A 24,635-nucleotide genomic window follows, 5' to 3' on the forward strand; every position below is an offset into this window, starting at 1 on the left:
CAGATCGCGTGTGGTGGGGTGAAGTGTGGGTACGCCCACCTTAAGGCACCTGGTAAAGTCACATCTAATAGACAGTCTTTGCCTATTAATATCTGGAGTTTCGGCAGCATTGGTTAAATTTCACCAGCATTGCCGATACACTGAATATTCTTTGGGTCTTTCGTTAAAGCCATGTAGATAAAATAAAATAAATATCAGATTCGTAGCGCAGCGCGACGCTCACCGCTACACCACCGCTCCCCAGTCCTGGATCAACCCATCAGCATCCACGACCACCCCACCCACACCACCAGCTCCCACGACCACCCCATCCACATCACCAGCACCCGCGACCACCACCACCCACAACCACCCACCCACACCACCAGCTCCCACCACCACCCCACCCACACCATCAGCACCCACGACCACCCACCCACACCACCAGCCCCCCCGACCACCCCACCCACCAACCCCACCAGCCCCACGACCACCCACCCACACCACCAGCACCCACAACCACCCCACCCACCCCACCAGCCCCCCCGACCACCCCACCCACACCACCAGCCCCCCCGACCACCCCACCCACCCCACCAGCCCCCACGACCACCCCACCCACCCCACCAGCCCCCCCGACCACCCCACCCACACCACCAGCCCCCCCCGACCACCCCACCCACACCACCAGCCCCCCCGACCACCCCACCCAGACCACCCCCCCCCGACCACCCCACCCACCCCACCAGCCCCCACGACCACCCCACCCACCCCACCAGCCCCCCCGACCACCCCACCCACACCACCCCACCCCGACCACCCCACCCACACCACCAGCCCCCCCGACCACCCCATCCACACCACCAGCCCCCCCGACCACCCCACCCACACCACCAGCCCCCCCGACCACCCCACCCACACCACCAGCCCCCCCGACCACCCCACCCACACCACCAGCCCCCCCGACCACCCCACCCAGACCACCAGCCCCCCCGACCACCCCACCCAGACCACCCCCCTCAGACCACCCCACTCAGACCACCCCACTCACACCACCAGCACTCACAACCACCCCACCCACACCCACACCACCAGCACTCACAACCACCCCACTCACAACCACCCCACCCACACCCACACCACCAGCACTCACAACCACCCCCACCCACCCCACCAGCACCCACGACCACCCCAAAACCCACGTGCACCCACCCCAAACCCACGTGTCCTTTCAACGCGCAATCCTGACGAACTCTCGCTCGAAGTCTCGCGAGAGCGCGTCGGGGGGGGCGTGGCCGAGCGTGACCCGGCGCTCTCGCGCGGGCGGTTTGCGGCCTTCGCCTCCACGACCAGCGCCACAGGCCGCCGTAGCCGCTTCGCTCACCTGCCCCCTCCCTCCCCGGCGTCGTTTCGCCCTCTACCTGGGGAGGAGGAGGAGGGTGCCGCCGCTAAACCGGCCATGACTCTCTCTGCCAAGGAGCTGAGCGCCCTCATCGAGCTCGTGTCGGAGGAGGCGAGCGCCAAGATGTCTCTGGAGTCGCTCTCCGCCGCGCTGGCCCACAGCGTCCCGCGAGCGCAGGTGAGGAGTCGTTTGCGTCGGTTACCCTCCCGATGGATTGCGTTTGTTTGACGGTGGTGGCGAGTGTTGTGGGGTGGGGGTGGTGTTGTTCATTGTGGTTGCGTACGGCAGTTGTTGATGGTGAGCGAGGCGGAGTGTTCATTGCAAGGCCCGCGGGCCACTGCGTGGCATTTCGTGAGGGCCACTGAGTGGCATTTCGTGAGGGCCACTGAGTGGCATTTCGTGAGGGCCACTGAGTGGCATTTCGTGAGGGCCACTGTGTGGCATTTCGTGAGGGCCACTGAGTGGCATTTCGTGAGGGCCACTGAGTGGCATTTCGTGAGGGCCACTGTGTGGCATTTCGTGAGGGCCACTGAGTGGCATTTCGTGAGGGCCACTGTGTGGCATTTCGTGAGGGCCACTGAGTGGCATTTCGTGAGGGCCACTGAGTGGCATTTCGTGAGGGCCACTGTGTGGCATTTCGTGAGGGCCACTGAGTGGCATTTCGTGAGGGCCACTGTGTGGCATTTCGTGAGGGCCACTGAGTGGCATTTCGTGAGGGCCACTGCGTGGCATTTCGTGAGGGCCACTGAGTGGCATTTCGTGAGGGCCACTGCGTGGCATTTCGTGAGGGCCACTGAGTGGCATTTCGTGAGGGCCACTGCGTGGCATTTCGTGAGGGCCACTGAGTGGGATTTCGTGAGGGCCCCCCGACAATACACAGCCCTCGCAGGCGCTGGTGGTGGCGGCCCCTCGCACCAACGACGATGTTCTTCTTCATAGCCGTCAACCCCCCCCCCAAGGTTTACCGCGTGTTCTTGTACGCGAATTTTTTAGGTCCATACGGCGTATAGGCGTTGCAATGCGGGCAACAAACAGCATCCGTGGTTTCTCCCCGTGAGATGTGACTTTGTAGGATGGACGTTGAGATTTATATGAGCACGGGGTGATCGATAAGGTTTGACATGGGTCTGTAAAAAGGTAGGAGGCCCTGATAAGGGGTTGACATGTTTGTGTCTTGTCGGCAAAAGTGGATCTCTCCCCCACCCCCCTCTGAGAAATAGTGAAGAACACTGGGATTAGATTATACACTGGTCAACAAAAAAAACATTTTTTTCTGGCTTGGACTTTTGCAGCTGTTTTAGACTAATTTCAGGGTGCTGATTCCAAATCTGATCTCAGATTTACTCTATCACATCTCATTTTTATGCTGTCGGTATACCCCATTTTCATTGATTTTACCAGAAATTAACTCTGTCACTTATGATTGCAAGTTGTTGCGAGTCAGTGACTGCTTTAGTGTTAAAATATGGTGCTGTATTTTTAGGATAGTGTTTACAATATCATTTTATGTAGATATCCACATTTATTTAATATTTTTTCTTCTGCAGTTTTTATTGAAAATGCAATATTTGATATCTCAAAAACCTGATGTGATAGACAAAAACTGATGCCAGATTTGGAATCAGCACCCCAAAATTACCTTATAACCGTTGGAATACCTTATGCCAGAAAAAGTGTGTTGACCAGTGTTATGGATTAGTTTAGTTTGACTTGCTGTGGTGGTGGTGAGTTGGTAGGGGATTCATTGTGGTTCTTGCGATGATTGCTGGATATGGCAGTGATGTGTAAACGGTTGTAGATATAAATTAGGCTTCGTCACGATTCGGTATATTCCACGTGCGTACAGCAAGATTCGATTAATCGTTCTAGAATTGAAGATTTCGTGACTGCAAGAATCCATACTCTTTGGTTTTATTCGGTAAAGTCACGTAGGTAAAAAATAAAATCAAAATGAAAACAACTAAATTAAATCACGACGTTTCGGGCACAATACAAGCATCCGTCATCAGGTGTGTTTGTCCCCAGAGAGTGTTTTGTCTGCTCTGTCCCGCCTGCATTCTCTCTCGTCTCGTTCGTGCCGTCTCATTATTGCTGACTCCCGTTTGGCATGAGGAACAAAAATCCATGCAATTGGCAACATTTTTGAAAATAATTTATTCCCAGACACGAATAGACATGCACTCCGTGAGTGTTACGTATCGCACTGTGCGTAGGAAACAGTGCTCATCAGAGGTTGCGGGGGAACCACAACAGTTAAATTTCGATTTAAAGCTTTCGTGACTGCAGGGATCCATCTTCTTGGTTCTTTCGGTAAAGTCACGTAGAAGGGAAGTAATAAAATAATAAAAATAAAACATAATAAAATAAAATAATATAATAAAATAATATTTTATTTTATTATGTTTTATTTTTATTATTTTATTACTTTCCTTCTACGTGACTTTACCGAAAGAACCAAGAAGATGAACCACAACAGATTAAAGACAAAAATGAGTTATAAAGAAATTAGTTTTAAATCTAGATTTAAAAGTGCATAACTCCAGTGGCTTCCTAATATCGGAAGGTAGAGCGTTCCAGACGGCCGCAGAAACGCATTTGAAAGTGCACGATGCAGTTACGTGTCTGGCATGTTTTACAGCTCTTTGCTGGTGCTCAGTCTCCACTCATCCCTGTCCTGGGTCATGTCCACGGTCCACTCCACAGTTCTTGCTATCCTCGTTCACCAGTCACTGTCAATCCGCCTCGCTCTCAGCCTGCCCCTCTATTCCCACCCTGGTGCTTCCATGTGCATCACGGTTCTTTTTTCGATGCGATTGTCTTCTCTTCTTCCCACATGGTTTATCCACCCGAGTCAACTTCTAGTACCGCCAACTCGGGGCTTCAAATTCCATCGCTGATCCGATTGCGTGATCTACAACCGCTCTCCTGCCGCAGTTCTAATGTATTCTAATCGCCGAATCTTTTGGCATCTCCCGCAGGTGTTTCGTGCCGGGGCGGCGCTGCTGGCATTGCTACAGCAGCCGGACCTTCTGCCCGGTGCCCCGCAGCGTCTTGCCGCTCTCTACCTCCTTTGGGAGATGTACCGCACCGAACCGCCCGCCGCAAGCCCCTTCGCCGCCGTCTTCGCGCACCTCCTCGACCCGGCGTCTCCCTCGCCCGCCGCTTCGGCGGTGGCACCAGCTGGAGGTGCAGCAATATCAGTAGCAGGGTCGTCCACAGCTGCTGCTGCTGTTGGGAGGGCAGGAGCTGCTGCCACTACTGCTGCAGTTGCACCGGCAGCAGGAGGAGCAGCGTCAACTGCCACTGCTGCGGCCGGGAGGGCAGGAACTGCTGCCACTACAGGTGCAGCTGCAGCAGGAACAGCAGCAGCGGCAGCAGCAGCGGCAACAGCAGGGATGGCACCCGGAGCAGCATGCGCGTGGTGCTAGGTGTTGGTGGTGCTGCTGCTATGCATGGTTTTTAGTTCATGTATTTTAGTATACAGAAAATACTTGTATTGCAGTAAAGATTGCGCCTAATTTCAGTCGGGTTTGTTCAGGTCGATAACCAGGAAAAACATTCTGTACACCACATTAAATATACATCTCTGTGACTAGCTACTAGTTACTGGCCTTCAGCCTACCAATGACTTGTAAAATAGTAATTGAAATGAAAATGTGGAAATTATTCCACTACTTTTATGCCAAGAGTGGAGATGAGCGCTTCGCCCTACTCGGATCATGGATTGTTGAATATTATCAACCTCTTTTTCTTCATCTCTCCTCACCCACGTGATGAATATTGAATTAGAATGTGGAGTGTGTACTGGTTATGAATCTTGTAATGTTGAGCATGGTCTCCCCCCACCCCGCCTGAAACTGTTGGACAGAGTGCCTCACAGACCCATTGTACGCAGTTGGCAGCAGACATTTAACAATTATTCAGTTTGTTGACTAAAATAAATCCTTAGCTAATGCAGCAGGCATCAATTACCACAGTATAAACTAGTTGGTACAGATGCTGCATAACATTGTAGACAGCACCAACAAGCCTATATATATAGGACCATATTTTGACGGTATCAGAAAATGCTGTTATCAAAAACATGGTCCCGTAAATTTAAGTGCTCAACCGGATCTGTTGATGCTTTCATCTTTGCATTGCCTTTGTGCTGTTCCTTTTGGCGTTCTCTGGTCTAGCACGGATGAGACAAGGCCATAAAGGAGTATCTCTGGTGTAGGCCATTCGATTTCAAGGACAATGCATATATAATTATCAGAGCATGTTTGTGCGCATGCATTAACCACCACATGTGGTTAATGCATGCTTGATGCCTTGCAATAGGTATCTATTTGGTGTTTGAAAGCCTATTATTTTTCAAGACAATATTAGACAAACAAGACACTACAAACGACCCATACAATCAGCAATGCAGATTGTACATCGGAACACTCTATACGAGTTAGTAGAACCAAGAAAAAAATTTGATTCTTGAATTCTAACCCAGGCTATTGTGTTATTCATATTTAGGCACTTTACCCCCTGTGTTTTATATCTTATAATCTGATGTATGCAAGACCACATTTGTATAACTTTATTTACACTGGGAAAAAAACTTTTAAGAGCATATTACTTTCCAGAGCATAACAGTACCATGACATTTTATGAAATCACGGGGAAGTGAATCATTATATGTCTGTGGAGAGCAGTGTTATGTAAACTTGCAAGTAAATGGCTGAAGCCATACACGTGTTGTGAGTGGAGCTGATGTGTGGTTGTAATACAGTCGTGATTCCATTGTCCTTTTGGTCCCCCTTATGTTGTGCAGCCTTCAAGAGCCCTCTTCTCTAACCTGTAATCATGTACAGCCCAGTTCTGAGCCCCTAAATGACAACACAACAATGGGATTTCGTGATATTTTGTGAATAACTGACTGGTATTCTATTTATAGTAGCTTAGCAATGAATTTTTTTACATGGGAATCCACTAGATAAAAATATCAAATAATTGTATTCCCTTTTTGAGATTCTTAGCAAAGAGGTTTTGCAAGAATGCAAGCAGTGTACGCCGAGACGTTTTAATTTTTGATGATTGGGTATACATTCTGTACGTTAAAATATTCTGGAAAAATCCTGTTTTTCATGCACAACATGAAAGCTGTGGCTCTGACAAAACATGCCCTTATTTTTTTGTGCAAAGCATGAAACGTGCTTTCGTTTCGCATTACACCCATGCAACTTGAACATTTCTCGCAATTTTTCTGAATATGAAAGGACTCTTGAACGCCTTCCCCATGAGCCTCTTGATCTCAGGCAGGAGCATTTTTATTTCATACGATTAATCTTTTGAGCTAAACTATGGTAATATGTTATATTTATTTATGAAATAATCCGTCACTATATAAGCTAAAACATGGTAAACTCTGTTAATGACATACAATGACTCCACAGGCCTTGAATTTGGTGGATACTACCAAAACTTCAACTCTTTCAACCATGGGAAGTACCAAAACTTTGTGTGCTTTTATCCAGAAAGGCCCCATCACTTTGTTAGGCTGCTTTTAGTACACATACCTCCGATTAGCATGGTTGGCTACGTACAGTGCAAAAGAAGTTCAACATACATGCTTTACTTCTAAAAAAGTCTCAACCACAGTCTGAATGGATTAATACTTAGGTTGTAACAGGAATTGTTCAGCCAAATAACACTATAATTAGAACACGAACTTAAAATTGTAAGTTTGTGAATTTTAACATTGGTTGTCAACTCAGGCTATCATTATTTCATAGTTGATAAAAAAAATGTACTAATTCGTGATCAGTCACAAAAGGTCATTCCATATAGAGACTGGCCCCTTGCCATGGGAATGTGATTTCACTAATGTCTCCAGGTCACCAATGTAAATGAGTTCTTCCACCTCATGAGAACACCTGAGGCTCAGAGCCAGACGAAGGGACCAAGGGCATGTCACTTGTGTTATGGTCAAATAGGATTCCACACTTAAGACGTATGAAAAGGGAACCAGAGTGCCTGGGTGAAACTCACACAAACAAGTTGACCACTTTTTAGCCTGGCTCCAAATCTAAAACACCACTTAAATTCAGTAACAATTCAATGAAAAGCATTTATTGCCTTCTTAGCAACCGAGAAGCCGAGGCTACTCAGATCCTAAACTTCTATCTCATGCTCAAAGCCATCAGTGTGCGTCTTCCAGCATGCGTGTGTAACACGCCTGTCCTGTGTGCCCGGCCTGTGCGTAGGCTTCCTGCCGCCCATCACCGGTGCCGAGAAGTTCTTCCTGTCTCATCTGATGCTGGCACCGCCTCGAGAGCTCTTCAAGAAGACCCCGCGCCAGATCTGTGCCACCGACATGTCCACGGTGCCCTTGCAGCCTGTGGACATCAGTGGGCTGCAGTTGGCACTCGCAGGTGTGTATGCGAGCCAGTGATACCCTGCGCCATGTTACGAGAGCTTTGTACTGTGAATTGCACACGGAGAGCCATGCAACTGATATTGTACATTGAGCCCTCTTTGAAAACATAAATGATATACTGAGCACTCTACCATGAATTACTCACCGAGCATTCACTGTCCCCGTCTTAAATAAGTACTGAGATTGGTTTGTGTGTTCAACTTCTTTTGCACCGTACGTAGCTAACCTTGCTCATCGGAGGTGGTGAGTGAGAATCGGTATTGGGGAGACGTGTGGGTGTTTCTGGCCACACCTTTCCTTTGTTTGCCCTGCCAGCCTTAATCCTTACTCTGCCCTTACAAACATGTTACATGCCTAGGGTTTTTTACCACGAGAATTACAGTCTTTGTGATATAAAATAGTTTTAACAGGTTGAGAGTGAGCTTGTCTCGTGCAATAAAATTGTGGAGTGCATTGTTTTATTTGGTCGCACGGTCAATGTCGTGCGTGGGTGGTTGTGGCTCTTCTTGGGGTGTCCCATGCCACTTCACGGCATCGAGAGGCGTACGGTTTCTCTTTCAGAGCGCCAGTCCGAGTTACCGACCCAGAGCAAAGCGGGGATCCCTGCCATCCTGGCTGACGCGGATCCTGACTCCGGCTCGGGGCCTGACAGCACCGTCGCCGCACAGGTGGCAGAGGCGCTGCTCACCGGGACTCACCCGCCCATCGACAGTATGTCTCCCAGCCAGCGCTCCGACATGACTGGCAAATTACACGACAGCCAACCCACAAAGAGCAGGAGTGGCCAAACTGCCTGATTCTTAAAAACCTCATACCAAGATGGAGGAGCCATGAAATAAAATCTTCATGTTGTCAGCGGTCGCAAGACGAACATTTAACTTGCAGTGGTCACGTGGTCAGTTCAATCACCCTGGTTGGCTGTGGAATTTTTATTTGAGAAATCTGCAGATGTGTCCCAAGAGTTCTCATGTTTGGCTTCACTGCCAATGGGCGAGTGTCCCGGGCTGCTCCCATTTTCCCGTTTCAGATAAAGTTACGTTGAAAATTTGAAAATTAAGCGGCGTCTCTAAATGAGCATCACTTGAACTGTTGAGGAGCTACATGAGCTTAACGAGTGGCATGCCACCCCTGTACTGTAGCATTGCCTCCTGGTGGGCATTACAAAGAGGTAAATGTTTCTCCCTGCTCGAATGGACATCTTTGAATAAAAGCTTTCTAGCTCAGTATAAATAAATATTCAGATTCTGAATGAACATTGTGGCAGCTATTATCGCCACTGGGGATCCTGAACCAGTGATGGAAATGTATATACACAGCATGGAGGCCCTACATGCATCCACACTTTTTAACTCTACGGATAATGTGGATACGGGTTTCCCTCGTTATTCGCGAGGGATGTGTTTCCGAAGATACTCGTGAATCGCACATTTTGTGGATAATGATTTTGGCCTACGAAAATGAATTACCTGAAAACATGAATTGCTTTAACTACATAAATAAGCTATTGAATACATGGCAATTATAACATCACCTAATCTCATCACTTTATCTCACTACTTTCTCTCTCGATGCAGTCGTGTAGAGTTCCAGATGTGATTTTCGGATGATAAAAATCGTAGATAGCAAGTTCGTGAAGAACGAGGGAATACTGTATCCACAGGACAAGCTATTTGGATTTTTGGGCAGTGTCATCCTTCAAGCACCACCTGCTCATTTGCCGCACCTCCGATTAGCACGGTTTGCTACGTACGGTGAGAAAAAGTTATACATACATTGCCAAACGGTGCCACTGTGGCCTCCAGGTCACCTGCGCCCAGAGTTCATCCGCCCGGTGCCACCGCTGCACGTGTGCGAGGACGAGCCGGCCTGGATTAACCCCACGGAGCCGGAGCACAGCGTGCGCTGGGACCGCTCCATGTGTGTGCAGAGCAGCGCCGGCCTGGAGATCAAGAGGCTCATGGGCAAGGCGTTTAAGAGCCCACTCACCGTGCACCAGCAAAAGCAGGTGAGAGGTTTTGTTCTGCGTTGCGGCCGTGCTCATACAAATTAAATCGCAGATCATCAGAAATGGAAAAACGCACAGTAAAATAAATACAATTTTTATTGAAATTACTATTTTTAATGCAATGTGGTAGATAAATTTTAATCAAGTATAGATCAAAACATTTATATTCATGTTGTCCAAGAATATCTTTAGCCATAAAGCTCACTTTTGAGTAACATTTTGCAATATTACTTGGAGATTGAGGTATGCCTTAGGCGGTAGGGGGGTGCTGGAAATAATAATTCGCTAAACATTCATTGTGATTACTTTGTAAACACTGGAATTCAAACCTCCCGCCAATTCCTAAGTCGAACTTCTCGTTGCCGCAAGGTGGACACTGGCAATTGGACATCTGTGAAAAAGAGCTTCATAGCTAATCGGATTCCTCCAGTAGGAATAAATATTCTGACGATTCAGAACTGACAGAAGCCTGTGTTGCCCTGTGTCCATGCAGGTGCTGAACGAGCTGGAGAAGGACCCCAAGCTCGTGTACCACATCGGGCTGACGCCCAGCAAGCTGCCAGACCTGGTGGAGAACAACCCCCTCGTGGCCATAGAGATGCTGCTCAAGCTTATGCAGTCAAGCCAAATCACCGAGTACTTCTCCGTGCTCGTCAACATGGAGATGTCCCTGCACTCCATGGAGGTCGTCAACAGGTAGGGGAGGGGGAGGACTTCACTTTCGGGCGCTGGCTGGCGTGCCAGACTCGTCGGAAGGCCATTCACCAATGTGGAGTTGGTGAAATGAGCACCGTTTTGTTCGGAGTCAAGCGCGTTTGTCACCAACAGAGTCTAGCCCAGGGGTTGGCAATCAAAATAACAAGAAGAGCCATTTTTTTCTTCCAATTTGGTAAAAAAAAATCTATTTTGAGAGGCGCAAAGCAGTTCTTAAAGAGCCGCATGTTGCTGACCCCCCCCTGGTCTAGCCCCTTCCAAGGGAATGTGGATTTTTCACCTCTGGACAGGCCTGCCAATCTAAGATGAGCACTTTGGTGGAATGAAAATATCTTTTCAGCGATGAAAAATGTGCAGTCTCTGCTCTTCTTTTAAGCCGGTTCTGTCATTTATGTTTTACATTTTCCTGTATTAATGATACCTTGACAAACCTTGTTCTTGCTTTTTCCAAACTAATTGCGATTATGTCCTTAGAATAAAATGTGTTATTGCGCATTCCGAAGCGGCTATATTGTATAAGTTTTAGCTCCAACGACAACTTTGTTATTTTTTTAATCAAATTTGAAGCAGATTTATTAACCAATCTTTAGTAAATCAACATTTCATACATTTATTGTGTGTGTTTATGTGAATGCATGTTCAGGCTAACAACTGCAGTGGACCTTCCTCCAGAATTCATTCACCTGTACATCTCAAACTGCATCTCCACCTGTGAAAACATCAAGGATAAGTACATGCAGGTGAGTCGTGGGCTAAACAGGCCAGCCCAGTAAATCAGGTGACATGCACGTTGCACTGATCACCATTGCACCTGTCCTCCAAAGCAAACACCCACGTGCAGAAACCACATTGTACATTTGTTGCTTGTAAATTTGCTTGTAAATTTTCTTGTAAATTGCTAGGAATGTGGGGCTCATGGGCATGGGCAGGCAAGCCGGGTGTTATAAACAAAGCCCGCAAAGGTTCCCACTGTATAATGTCCTCATCCAAAGGAAGCCGCATACAAATACCCTTCACAGTTGGACTCCAGCTGTGGATGTTACCCGGCTCATGTGCATGTGTAGAGGTACCTGTGATTGGGTTTAAGAAACAATGGTCAAACGTAGCTACATATAAACACAGTGCACAGTTGGACTCCACTTGTGGAATGTTACCTGGCTCATGCACATGCTTAGAGGTGGAAATGATGGTGACTTTAAAGTTAGGCCCCTCCGTGCAACAGTGGCCGTGCTCGTCTGCTCGCGTGCAGAACCGGCTGGTGCGGCTCGTGTGCGTCTTCCTGCAATCGCTCATCCGCAACAAGATCATCAATGTGCAGGACCTGTTCATCGAAGTGCAGGCCTTCTGCATCGAATTCAGCCGAATCCGCGAGGCGGCCGGCCTCTTCCGGCTCCTCAAGACGCTCGAGTGCAACGAGGGTCCGTCCGACGGCAAGACGGGCAAGTAGCCGAGGGGTGCTCATGGGCGCCGAGCGTCCCTCAAAGAGCATCCTCAGCCGAGCAAACCTCGCCATGTTCTCCTCCTCGATGGACCCTGCAGATCTCAATTTTTGCCTCGTTGATGTGGAAAAATAAGGGTGGAATAAAAAACAAACCACGTTGTGGAAACGTTTAATTTTTTCAACAAACCCTGTTAAGAAGTCCGATTGAAACTGACGTTTAGCCTCCTCCGTGACAACTCTGCTTATGACACACCGATCTTTGTGAATTTTGTGGCAGTGCCAAGCGATGAATGTGCAGTGGTCACATTGTGATTAAAAGGGTCTTATTTGGCCTGTCAGAGGCTAAATGAAGAACAGGCTGCTAGACTCATAGGCTGGTATCCAGTGTAATGTAAGTGCACAGGACTGAGCTACTCCCTTTTGACACGTGTACTTTTTCATACAAACAAATAACTTTTTTCTATCGTGTATTGGATAACCATTGTGTGCGGAAGAAAAGGTTGGCCTTCACAATGTTAAAGAATTGCAATCATCTGTCAAGTGTGACCCACGACTGTTAACGTTACCCTAGCCATCGTAGCAAGTTGATGCTTACAAAATTAGGTGTGACATCCTGCAGTCAGTTGAGGGTTAAAACGAGCATTTCCCATACGTTTGTGGCTATAATACCACTGCATGCTGGGTGGAGGTTTGCTGTAGTTAAGCTGCACAATGTCCATTGTTGTTTCTTCTCGAAGGCCAAGTGTAGCAATCAGTATCTTGGCTCACGGGTGATTGTCAGTTGCGTTGTGATTGTAGGTTTAACTTTGTCATTCCAAATGCTACAGAAATGTTCTGACCATGACCTCTTCTCCATTGCCCATTCCTTTCTCTTGCCCCTCCACTCCTTCCTGTCCCCTGCCATTTCATGACCCCAATGTGCCCCAATTACGGTCGCTCACTCCTAGACTCTTGCATGCCACTCCCCTACTAAATCACCATTTTTGTTAACAGTTTTAAACTATGTAAAGCAACTTTAGCTAAAGCACTCCATAAATGTAACATAATACTGGTAGGAACCTCCTGGTTACACCAGCCCACAGGGGATTATTGTGTCCGCCGTGCAGGGAGGGGCTGGGTGGGGAGGGGCTGGTCACCCCGTAGTGCCCTGATAAAACTCAACGTTTAACCTATTCACGCCAGCTTGTGCCTGCCCTCACAGTCGGGCATATTTGCAGAATACACCACGCCGCCGTTGACCCTGGCCATTGACCGAGCAACCCAACGTTCCTACCAGCTCTCTCCGCAGGAATGTGTTAAGATATTTTTTTTAAAATCCCTTTTCACCAGGCCAACTATTGTTGCATGGGAAAGCTGAACACCGGGAAGAATGGTGGCTGGGTGTTTGCGAAAATGTGTAAAATCGATTAGAAATTATGGGGCCCCTAATCCCACGAGCAGCAACTCCGGTGCCCACTCAGCCACCACCACACGCTCCCCCAGTTCCCCACTAACACGCTTATGTTGCTTCCAGCTCCGCTTGACAGTATTAGCCTGTGCGCAGATATTGCATTATCCTTTAAATCAATAACACCTCGTGTACTCTAAACAGGCTGTTCATTCAATATTAATGTGGAAAAATACAAAATTAATTCCTCCTTCCCGCACTATTTATCACTTTGCCATGAATGTACCTGTAATTTTCTTACATCGTCTAGATACCAGTGATAAAACATGTTTCCTTTCATCCTTAAAGCACACTCAAAAGATAATACTCAATATCGAGTACATTAGTGCTTAACTCCTGGCTCTATTTGACTATGGTAAATGATCACAGTCAAAATTCAACATCTTAATGCTGAAACCGCTTGGTAGCCATGAGCCAGTGATGTAAACTTTGCTTACTGCAGTATTGTTCTCACATCGCAGTGCAATTCACTCCGAAGTTCTCAATCGGTGACTGGGCAGCTTTTACTCAATGTATGCAAATCATTTTAACCTCCCACACTAATCCCCACACTACTGTACCAACTACACTGGCTCCTTGTCTACTTTTGTTTGAATTTCTCACTCGTCTAAAAATGTTGACATGGTCTTGCTCCAACTTATCTTGCTCGTCTCGTATCTTGCCGCCCTGCGCCCAATTTCGCTTTCGTTCCTTTTTCCCTTGCTCCTCCTCACTGGAACAAACTTCTGCTGCACATCAATCGGCGTCACTAACCTGCTTCCTTTCCTCCATTAAACCCCATCTCTTCTTTCTAGCCCATCCTGCCGATCACCAACTACAAGGCCTACCCCAACCTCTAACCCCCTCCCGCCTGTTTGCCCACCTTTCACCATAACTACAGCATCACTTTTAATAACCCTCCATCTCAATGACGATCTTGCATACAATTTTAGAATTGCTGTAAAGCCTATACAAGACAAGAAATCGATAAAAGCACAGTCGCGAACGTGGAGCTCTTCAGAATGGGCGCCTGATAGGAGGTCGCGGTTGTAGTATTTGGCTCTCGGTTGCTATCTCGTCCCATGAAGCGGTGCACTCTTTTTGTAAATTGTGAAGAGTATCTTTAGCTGTGCACGTGTGTGTCCTCAAGAGAACGTGGACGAAAATAACACATTTTGTTTTACGTTCAATCTGAAGCCATTTGGAGGATCGCTTTCTCTGATACATTTTTTTTTTTTTCAAATAAAATTTCAAGTTTTGTCTTGGAGAGTGAACCATAAGTGTTCGGTTGCCCGATTGACAGCATTACATCGATCACTACCACTGGAAGCACTGTATTTGTTTCAAGGCAAACCCTTCGACCATTGACTCCGCAGAAGCATTATGGCCTGTGAAACCAATGATGCCGGATAGCCCAGTGTTATGACAAGAGCTATGATAAACGTAATTCGACTCGGTGAAGTCAAAACTACGGTAGTCGTGGGGTTTGCATTTTGTAATGAATGTTACTGGGGGATAAGAATGATGTGGAAAGCCTGCTGGACAATTTAGTACACGTTTTTTTTAAGCAGTCAAACAGACCCCACCCTGCCTTCAGTGATGCGTTTATCACAAATTGCCAGAGCAGTACATAATTACTTTTACAGGTAAAAATCCTTTGTGAGAGCAAAAAGTGAAGATAGCAAAATAAAATCAATCTGCATTGCATGCAGTGTTTTTAAAGCTGGCAAGGCACTGTTAAACCGGAGGATATTCTCGGCGCTTCATTGATGCTCGCTGCAAGATCCATGCCAGAGTTCATTAAGTAGCGAGACCATTTGTCTACTAATGGAATGGACTCGCGAGGTTTCGGAGGAACTGCAACGATGCAAGAACTGGATGGACATGTCAATTGCATTGATCAGCTTGTAAACATTCGCTGTTAGATTTCGATGTAAAGCTTTCGTGACTGCAGGGATTCATCTTCTTGGTTCTTTCGAAAGAACAATGAAGATTCGCTGTTAGGGTTTGGGCAGAATTCACGTGGATCTCTCCGCTTTGTGCAGTCGCTGTACCCGCTGTATCTCCCCCCCCCCCCCCCCCCCCCCCGTTGAGCAGCCTGGAGCGAGAGGGAAACGCCACCATATGAGCGGTCACAAGAGGGCTCGCGGTACAAAATTGAAGCGTGTGAAATGTTTGTATTTTTATTTATGCTTTCTAGCTGATGTGCTTCGATAGGTGCAGCTCATTTTCAGTGTTTGCCATGGGACCGTCACTCTTAATTGTTTTGGGCGAAAAATCTGTTTCAGCCAATGTTCGGATGAATTTCCATTATAATTTTTTCACGAGGTGGTTTTCCCCCCCTCTCACTAAAAATAGACAAACGTTATGAGCAGCACATGAGTCTGGCTTCATGCGAGCTCATGCACTGGGTAAATGTGCTACTGTAATTGAAGTTACATTTCCTTAGCGTTTAACAATGCCTTGCTCATTGTGTTAACGAGTTTTAACCATGAAATCATGCAGTCATGCAAAGTTAAGAAGGTTGTGCTGAGCTGAACACCCGGGTGTTCCAGGTGCTTGTGTGGATATGGGAAATGTTTACAGAGGTTCACAACTGCACGGCGATCACGCAAAATCAAGGACGCTTATATCTTTCAGGTGGCTGTGCTCTGCTGCAAGGGACACGAGAAAACAAACCACCGCTGACTTGCCCCCCACTTTAAGCCGAATGATATTCGGGGAGGAGGGGGGGGGGGTAGTTTGGGGTGAGCTGAACGGTGGACGCGATGGCAACACGGATAAATCGGGATGTGTGAACCGGAGCTGTTGGCCGCGAAGGATCCACAATTTCGTTGCCAAGGATTCTCTTTGAGCAGACTGCTGCCGAGACGGGAAACTAGAATCGGTTCTCAACTTGTGAGAAAAGCAACACGACACCCGCGACTCGTATTTTTTTGCTCAATTATTTTACTTTTATTTATAACTTGCCGCGAAGAAAAAAACCGGCGGCAAGGTGAGATCTTTGACAATCACCCATATATACACAATCGGTGTGCTTCATTGTAGATATATACAGTACATTGGTTAAAGCAATTTCATACAGTTACTGAGGGATTGCAACATCACTTCCAATCTGAGAAAGGATCAATGCTTGTATACAAGTGCATTTGAGGGAGGAGATTACATTTGAACGGAAGAGACTCGTGTAAGAGAGGTACTCGAGAAAATGAATGCATCATACTCTTACCGAGAGGTTGATCCAACATTCGGGGGGAGCTCTGTATAAATCCCGTGTCTCGTACGCATTACCAGATTTAGTTTTACTTTTTATAAATGCCACAGATCAGCGTTAGGTCCTTCATCACTGCAATAACACAGTGACGCGTTGAAGCTCAATGCCCGCAGGGTTATGACCAGAGGTGGGACAAAGTCATTGTTATGCAAGTCCAAGTCGAGTCTGAAGTCATCAAATTCATGACTCGAGTCTGACTCGAGTCCAAGTCACATGACTCGAGTCCACACCTCAGAGGTGGGACAAAGTCATTGTTATGCAAGTCCAAGTCGAGTCTGAAGTCATCAAATTCATGACTCGAGTCTGACTCGAGTCCAAGTCACATGACTCGAGTCCACACCTCTGGTTATGACAGAGAGAAAGCCACGTGGTGTTTTGTGTTGGTTGAGATGCAAGCGATCGCGTTTGCCGTGGCGTAGACACGCACGCCAACAACGAACGGGCTCATCGCATCGGCGGCATTGCCCCACGTCGTACAACAGAAATGTATTTGATAATAAACGACGACAGCCCTTTTTAAATCATTTATATTAAGTTCACTTGCTTGCTTGCGCGCTTACAACCGTGCAAATCTTTCGGTCGTTTTTAACCCACTTCCCGGGATCCAATCGAGCCTGACATTTTGCACACAGACTCGTTGTGCGTGACAATGTATTTTCGTGAAAAAAAATTTCCCAAAATTTTACACTTTAGGAAAAAATAAATTATATTTAATTACCAATTGCTTAATGGTGCCAGCCATTCATCTGACCCATAGGTGGCAGCCATCTCAAGCCAGAGGACGAGAGGACTCTAGCCGCCACGCATATAAAGGATTTATAGTGAAAAACTTTGTTTTTACGGGTTAATTTTTGTCAGTCCACTGCCGGACGAAGGCCTCCAACAAGGCGTGGCAGGGATGCGAATTGTTTGACCGTACTTTATGCTGGTTAGTGCGGATTTGGTGTGGGGGAGTTCAAAGAACTAGTTCAGATATCGCTCGCCACTGATTTTTTTGTTGTTGCTGTGGCTGGGAATCGAACTGGTGTGCTAGCCAGTGCCTGTCTGCCACTCCGAAACGGGGAAATGTAAGGCGAATAATGCTTTGGACAATGCCGGATTTTTTTTTCAGAGCACACGAGGCATGCGAGATTCTGATCCAACCTCGCCAAATTCCAGTGAGATTTATTTATAAACCCCCAACTAATGCTAAGAATACAAGTGATTAGAAACTTTCCTTACATTGAGAGTTAAAACACCCTGTTATACTCGAGTATCAATGCACCGAAGCAACACTTTTTTTTTTACAGAAAATTGCAACATGACTTGAAATTAATGACAATGCGGGGACATTAAACAACGTCAAATTTTGGAAACGGCCGATTATGTTGGCGGTCCTGAACAATTGGTTGAAGTTGCACAATCCTGTGCGAAGGAGAGTCCAGTTTGACAGTTAAAAATCACTAACGTCCCAAAAAGTGGTGCCTAAATGCCAACTACTGTCAATGGTGACTGTGCAGAGGCGTTTTCTGTGTTGCTCACCAAAGCCACTTGTAGGACTCAAATCCCTCCGCTATCCCACTCTTCAACTCAAGCTGCTCTGGGGCCGGAGTGGCCAGGGATATTTTTCCCACTGCGTTACCCAAGCCGTGCCGCCAAACGCCACACGCATTGCTAGGCGTGTTATGACGATTATTAATCCCATCCCTCTGGCCCTGCTTGACCCCGAGCCAGAGCCAGATGTCTGGCGAGTGGATTGATCGCCTCTGACAGTCGTGAGGGCGCCACGCTGGTTGCAGCTCCTACGTGGCTGTAGGGAAGGGGTAAACACGAGGGCAGTGAGACTAAAAGAGGCTCCAAGCAGCAATCTTTAAGTTTTGGGGGCCAAGCAGCCTCGGTGCGCCATATCGAGAATCCAAGCGGTGAGACACCGCATATGGCTTCTTCGCTGCACTCCAGTCCAAAACTTGTGGGGCAATTGCCGCTCTCCCTCAATGTTTACACGCCCATGGCAAGTTGACATAACTGGTGACATAACTGGCGACATTTGGGCGAATTACGCACAGAACCATCTGCTGCCTTCCATGCCTCGGTCGTTATGAAACCCATCCAAAGTGCCGAGTGTGAAATAATGGCCCGGGCTGTGGCGCTGGTCGTCTGCTTCAATAGTCTCCCCCGGCGATTCGTCAAAGTCAGGCAGACAGCCTATTGAGGTGAATGATCGTGCTTTTATGTGACCGGAACAAGGTGGCACTGTTTAGCGGATTGAATGCATTCGCAATGGTATAAATCCCAATTAGGGGTCACTTCAGCCCATCACTCGAATAAGTGCAGGTTGAAACCTTGCAATTACTGCCACTGCTCACATAAGGGCCGCCACTAGAGGGACCTCCAGGTGATATTTTGGCCTACTCATTCACGCTGTCCAGATGCCTTCGAAAGTGGGAGCACCCTCACTTTACCGCACAAAATACGACCTGACGATCGACGGTGGTGCACCTTTCCACTAGGTGGACAGAGGCGGGGGGAGGATTTAAGGAACAAGGCCATTGTTTCTCCTGCCGTGCCAGAAGATCTAACCGGCAACCTCTCCCACCATTCCTTGTTGGGTTTATAAAATGAGCAGTCATGTGGGAAATCAACAGTGGCCGTCTTGTGGAGAGACTGGCCACTTCCATGGGAATGTAGATAGTCCACTGCTCACTCAGAGCTGCCAATGGAGGTGATTGCCACTCCACTCGCTCATCTCCCGAGACGGCGTGATGGGAGTGTGGCGCTGCTGCTCCCAAATGTTATCTGCGTTTGTACAAGAGATCCATGCATTGAAGCTCTTGGGTTCATCAACAGTGCTGTGCAAACTCTTCCACTCAGTGGAAATGCAACTGGAAACTAAATGACCGACACAATTGGAAGGTTGTGAAAACTGAAGTATTCAGACCGGTGGACAAGATCCATATGAAATACAACTGCGTTGGATTGTGTGGTTGTGCCGTGTAGTTCTGCGATGTGTTTTTTTTTATATCTGAAACTGAAGAAGTTCCCGGCACACGTTGTGAAACGTCAGACATCATGATGGAAAACACGCTGTACAACCCGGGAACACGTCGGACAGCTAGATATGAAAACCACAATCGAGGCATTGCCTTCTGGAGTTGTCATTTTGAGACACAAAGCACTGGAAAGAACGCCGTGCTCAGTAACCGTTATGTAAGTGTGTACACAGCAAAGTGGAAACGTGTGCACCATTTGTTGAAAAAAGAACAACAGATAAGGGACAACATGATTTTTTGTTACAATACCGGAGGGTTCTGCGGATGCCGATGGATTGATTTTTGTCTGCTGATTTACAGAGCACATCCTCAGCGAGGGGTAAAGCAACACGAGAGTTCATGCTGCATAGCAAACAGCACAATGGACACGATTTGAAGTAATCCTACATTATTACACATCGTCTAGATACAGTACTGTATTTCGTATGGAAAGAGCCACAGGAGAAAAATATATAGAGAGAGAGAGAAGACTGATCTTCATTCATAAAGCGTTTTGTAATTTACACCATCACCAGTATGTAACCGCATTGGTAAATGCTGTCTCAAAAATATAATACATATTCATATTTAACCCCAATGATTCAAGAACCACAATGCACCTTGATCAATATTAAAAAAAGAAATACAGCAAGCCACTGACATCTGTGTGTGTATATCCTTAGAGACTTGAGCAAATATGGAGCGGTGGGGGGAGCGTACCAGCTTTTGTTGCGATAGTACCGAAACAGCCGGTACATTTTCGAGATCCACGTGCAGACCCGATGGGAGATCTCAATAGAACACTCACCCCCCTCCCCCCCCACTGGAGGGGTCTGTACCTCGCAGCAACTCTCCCCATTTGGCATCTGGGTGCAACTCACATTCATTGCACCAGGGGATAACGGTCTGTGCAGAGCACAAATTAACCACATTCCTGGGAAACGAACGGCCAACCACCTTGCCATGATGCAGAATGCTCGGAGGCATCCACAGTCTGCAATCGCACCTGATGGTCCTGCAAGTGGATGTTTAAAGCAAGCAGGTCAACGGTGAAAATATTATCGGGACTAAAGGGATGCTTCGATCTGCAATCGTTTGAATCGTTCAAAGTGGTTTACGTCACTTAACTGAGCAAGGGCCAGTGCGCACTTCCATTCACAGCACGAAGCCCGTGATAAGAATTTCACATTCTCATGCCAGGGCCCAGGCACACCCAAAAGACAACCACCATTGACTTCCCGTGAAGTGGTTCTTATTTAATCTATCCCCGAGGGATGAATGGCTCTGACCGGGATTTGAACTTGCTTCCGATTGCGGATTGCACGCTCTGGCTGCAGCGCTTCCTGGCTGCTCGTGCATTATTAACCGTGACAAATAATAGGTTCGGATAGCACGTCACACACGTTGCTAGACCCCACTAGGCAAGCGTCGGCTTCGCTTCCGACGAAATCCCGGCGCTTGCGTGCCCATTTGTCAAGCGGTTCGAGAGCACGGAATAAAGTTAACGCAGCCGTATGACGGTACATCGGCACACCCATTGCCCTGCTCTTGGGAAACGGGCTGAGCACAGCGAGTCTTGTCTGCTGCTGCTGCTGCATCGTGTACATGTTCAGAAGAGGTTGTGACCTGGGCTAGATTCCGTCTTGAGTCGTCACTCATCATTCTGCCGACAGAGACGAGCGTTGGCTGACACTTGACAGGACTGCTGCAGGTATGAATACATTAAACAATATTGCGTGCATGTGGGCTAGGGACAAAAATCAAGGATTGAAAGAAACAAACCGTTCAGTGTTGATTGAGGAACTGCTTATAATAAAAATAAACGCAGCTCCATTGTCAGGTCAGGTTGTAATACATTTAGAAGGTAATTTGAATCTTTCACACGATTTTGGATCAAAGAAATGTAAAAATAGGTCCTTACCTATGCCGGTTAATAAGTATAAAATTGTAACTTACAAAAGACTCATCATTTTTTAGATTCACCTTTTGTCACGATTGTGTCAATTAATCTTAAGGTGCTTCGTATTTTGATATCACTTAGAATTTCCTAAGAACAGCACATTATGTGTCTTTCCAATTCAATTCATCGCAAGGCCTCGATCACTCGTTTATAGTTATTTATGCATTTATGGTTTACCTGCAGTGAACCATAAGTTAAATTTGGTGTTTAATTTGCATATTGAATGTGCTATGTAAAAAAAGATTAGAACAAATGAATTACATTATTGTTACGATACGCAAGATATTGTACGTTCTACCGCTGTGACATTACCATGACATTGAAAATCATATTTAAAGGGCTTACAATTGATCCAGTGTTCCATGAATAGTATTTAATCATGAGCAGAATTGTGAACTAAAAAGCAGCAAACTAAAATGTCATTTAAATGGCATGCATACATTGAGTCGTCTTTAAAACAGGAATTGTAGCCGTTTAATCGTCATGAAGTGTCTTCAGAAAGCCTGAAAAACCAATTGGAGCTAATGTGTTTGTTTCTCAATAACTTTACAGTTCGGGATTTTTCTCCCGCTATTCCCCAAGGCCGATCGGAGGGCTGCCATTCGCCCTGAATAAAATTATGCACCTTTCCACCCAAAATAACTAAAAGCTTCCCACTCACTGTGAAACAGCCTACAGCTATCACACGGTGTTACCACCACCACCACCACCACCCTGTCTATATATGCCCCTTCCAAATTACAACTCCCCATTTTCTCACCCACCACTCACATTAAGGGGCTTAGTTCCCAAGCCCCGCGACTTACACGCCTCCACCTTCAGCCTTGAGCGGACGCGTGGAACTAGACGCGGGAATAGACGAGGCAGATTGATGTGGAAACCAGGAGTGTGTGCTGGGGAGTTAGAGAAGAAATTAATTAAGGGATGTGTAGCTCCCAATATCACCTTTCTGTGCAACCAATACCCCCCCCTCCCACCCCGCTGCCCCTCCCGCCCCCTTCCCCCCGGGTTCAGAGCTTGTTGTCAGACTGCGGGGCTTCGTTGAGCTCGGGGAGGACGGAGCGGATCTCCACATGACACGGAGAAGAGTCCGGGCTGCCCATGCACACCCTCTCCACCTCCACTGCGCCCGCCACTGCACAACGCACACACACACACAGGTACACACAAGCTCGAGCACACGTACAAATGCACGCACCCTATGTCTGTGGTCTAACAGAGTCGTCTGGGTGAGAGCAGTATAACACGAGCTGGGCATTGTTCTGCGAGCATACGGGCGCCACCAACGCGCACGCCCGCAAGGCCGCTCCTGTAGATGACTCACGGGCGCGGGCGTAAGGCTCCGGGGACTCCACGGGGGGCAGCGGGGACGGCGGCTCGCTGCAGGGCGCCGGCGGTGACAACAGCGGCGACGACGGCGGCGGCGGCTGCTGCGACGACGACGACGACGGGGGCGGCGGGCTGACGGGCGACTGCGGCTGCTCGTAGGGTGGGGAGCTCTGCGCCGAGCTGCTCTCGGACACGAACGCCTGGTTCGTGTGGGCGTTGGGGTCGGCCGTGCCCAGGATGCCGTCGGCCACCCGCCCGTGGCTGCCCGTGCCCCCGCTGGCCCCGACCCCCAGCTCTTCCTCGCCGCCGCACTCCTCCTCGTTAACCTGCGGTGGGAATGGTGGCGCGTGCGCGCGCTCTTTAAGCGCAGGTCGTCGCAAGCACACATCGCCGAGCTCGTAGAGACTGCCCGGGCTGTGTCTGCATGATAGATATGCATCTACAGTAATTTCTGCTACGGTCAGTTTTTTTATAATTAATTTACAGATTTGATTGCCCGACGTTTAAAGTAGGGTCCGAGTTCAAAGTAGATTTGCCGCAACGTCGTCGTTTGAGACATCATATCAGTTTTCGGGATCTGACGATTATTGCAAAGCAGTGTTTCCCATAAATATGCAAATGCGTTTCACATTTTCATTGCAAGCAATTACGACGTTTCACACTCGCTGAAACGAATGTGTTACCTTGGCAAAGTGAGGGCAACTGCAGCCAATGCATTCTGCTGTCCTTTCTCTATGCATGAAGAAAACTTTAAAGCTCTTCAAATGCACACATCGTTCAATATAAGCCATGCCATAAGCCTTCTAATAATTGTCACTTTATAATCTTTTAACGCTTAGACATCACATGCTGTCAGTTACGCATGAAATAATAACATTTACTAAAATAGTCTCGGCTTATTCGGAATTGTGATGGAATACTTGCATGTTTAACGGACGAGAGATATTTATTTAGAACTTCATCTACTTACTGTGTTTGTTATCTTATAACATTTTTGCCAGGAAGTATATTCGTACCCAAAAATACATCGATGACAGAGTGATATTTTAGAAAATGGACGAGACGATTATCCCGGACCTTAAATCGCACAATTTATTGTGGTATCGCCACATCGAGCCAACCCGAGTTTAAAGAGTTGAAAAGAGGGGGGGGGGGGGTAAAAACCCCCATTAAAGTTCGGGTCAAGCGTGCCACCATAACGTGCACCCGAGTGACATCACTGCACTGGGAGCGACTTGAATAGCGTGACACAACGAGGCGCTGCGAATTCAAATCCCGGTCGACTTAGCCCATCATCCCTCAGAGGTGTGCGGCTACTACAGGTGGCGCACACAAGCGGATGTGCGGCATGCCTCGTTGGCTGCGGTCGGAGTCGCTTCGTCAAGGTGACGCTGCGTGCTCGCCGAGTGCGGCGTGTTGTCGTCGCATTGATGGAGTGGACGAACGTGTGACGGGCACGGGGACTGCACCCTGCATCGCCAGGTGGCAGTGCGAGCCGGCAGCCAGCGCCTGGCACCGCTGCCGCAAGCGAGTGATACCGTGCGTGCGTGCGTGCTTGCTTGCGTGTGCGATGGTTCGGATGCTGCGCTATGAACCCAACGACCCGAGTTCCATTCCCGCTCATGGTCAATGCCAGTGACAATTTTCTGAATAGGTCCTGGGCCTCCCCTCGGTCAACTCAGCCT

At 47.8% G+C, this 24,635-nt stretch overlaps 2 protein-coding genes across 4 annotated transcripts in view; one reads left to right on the plus strand and one right to left on the minus strand.

The window, feature by feature from the left end:
* The first annotated feature begins 1,275 nt into the window (after positions 1–1,275).
* On the plus strand, positions 1,276–14,638 carry CNOT11 (CCR4-NOT transcription complex subunit 11). Of its 3 annotated transcripts, XM_061563781.1 has the most exons (9): positions 1,277–1,558; positions 4,360–4,567; positions 6,811–6,857; positions 7,620–7,788; positions 8,355–8,504; positions 9,596–9,798; positions 10,292–10,494; positions 11,156–11,252; positions 11,762–14,638. In XM_061563781.1, exons 1-9 carry the CDS (start codon positions 1,439–1,441, stop codon positions 11,957–11,959), a joined length of 1,395 nt encoding a protein of 464 aa, XP_061419765.1. In that variant the 5' UTR covers positions 1,277–1,438; the 3' UTR covers positions 11,960–14,638. The 3 variants fall into 3 exon arrangements, with proteins under 3 accessions (XP_061419764.1, XP_061419765.1, XP_061419766.1); XM_061563780.1 differs by lacking the exon at positions 6,811–6,857 and having other exon boundaries at positions 1,276–1,558; positions 4,360–4,723; positions 7,621–7,788; XM_061563782.1 differs by lacking the exon at positions 6,811–6,857 and having other exon boundaries at positions 1,278–1,558; positions 7,621–7,788.
* A 1,647-nt stretch (positions 14,639–16,285) lies between these two features.
* LOC133349914 (RING finger protein 150-like) overlaps positions 16,286–24,635 on the minus strand; it is a 158,985-nt gene continuing 150,635 nt past the window's right edge. Inside the window, exons 6-7 of the mRNA XM_061563783.1 lie at positions 22,946–23,276; positions 16,286–22,756 (exon numbers count right to left, since the gene is read on the minus strand). Coding sequence (XP_061419767.1) covers positions 22,632–22,756; positions 22,946–23,276 — 456 coding nt within the window. The 3' untranslated portion in view covers positions 16,286–22,631. The remainder of the gene's footprint in view (positions 22,757–22,945; positions 23,277–24,635) is intronic.

This window comes from Lethenteron reissneri, chromosome 32 (genome assembly GCF_015708825.2).
Source record: "Lethenteron reissneri isolate LAM-NWPU_2019-01 chromosome 32, ASM1570882v1, whole genome shotgun sequence".
In the NCBI taxonomy this organism is placed as follows: domain Eukaryota; kingdom Metazoa; phylum Chordata; class Hyperoartia; order Petromyzontiformes; family Petromyzontidae; genus Lethenteron; species Lethenteron reissneri.

Coding starts and splice junctions, on each gene's coding strand:
- CNOT11 (XM_061563780.1), top strand. CDS start 1,439: ATGACTCTCTCTGCCAAGGAGCTGAGCGCCCTCATCGAGCTCGTGTCG. Junction 7,789..8,354: donor GCTGCAGTTGGCACTCGCAG/GTGTGTATGCGA, acceptor TTTCTCTTTCAG/AGCGCCAGTCCGAGTTACCG. Junction 11,253..11,761: donor TCAAGGATAAGTACATGCAG/GTGAGTCGTGGG, acceptor GCTCGCGTGCAG/AACCGGCTGGTGCGGCTCGT.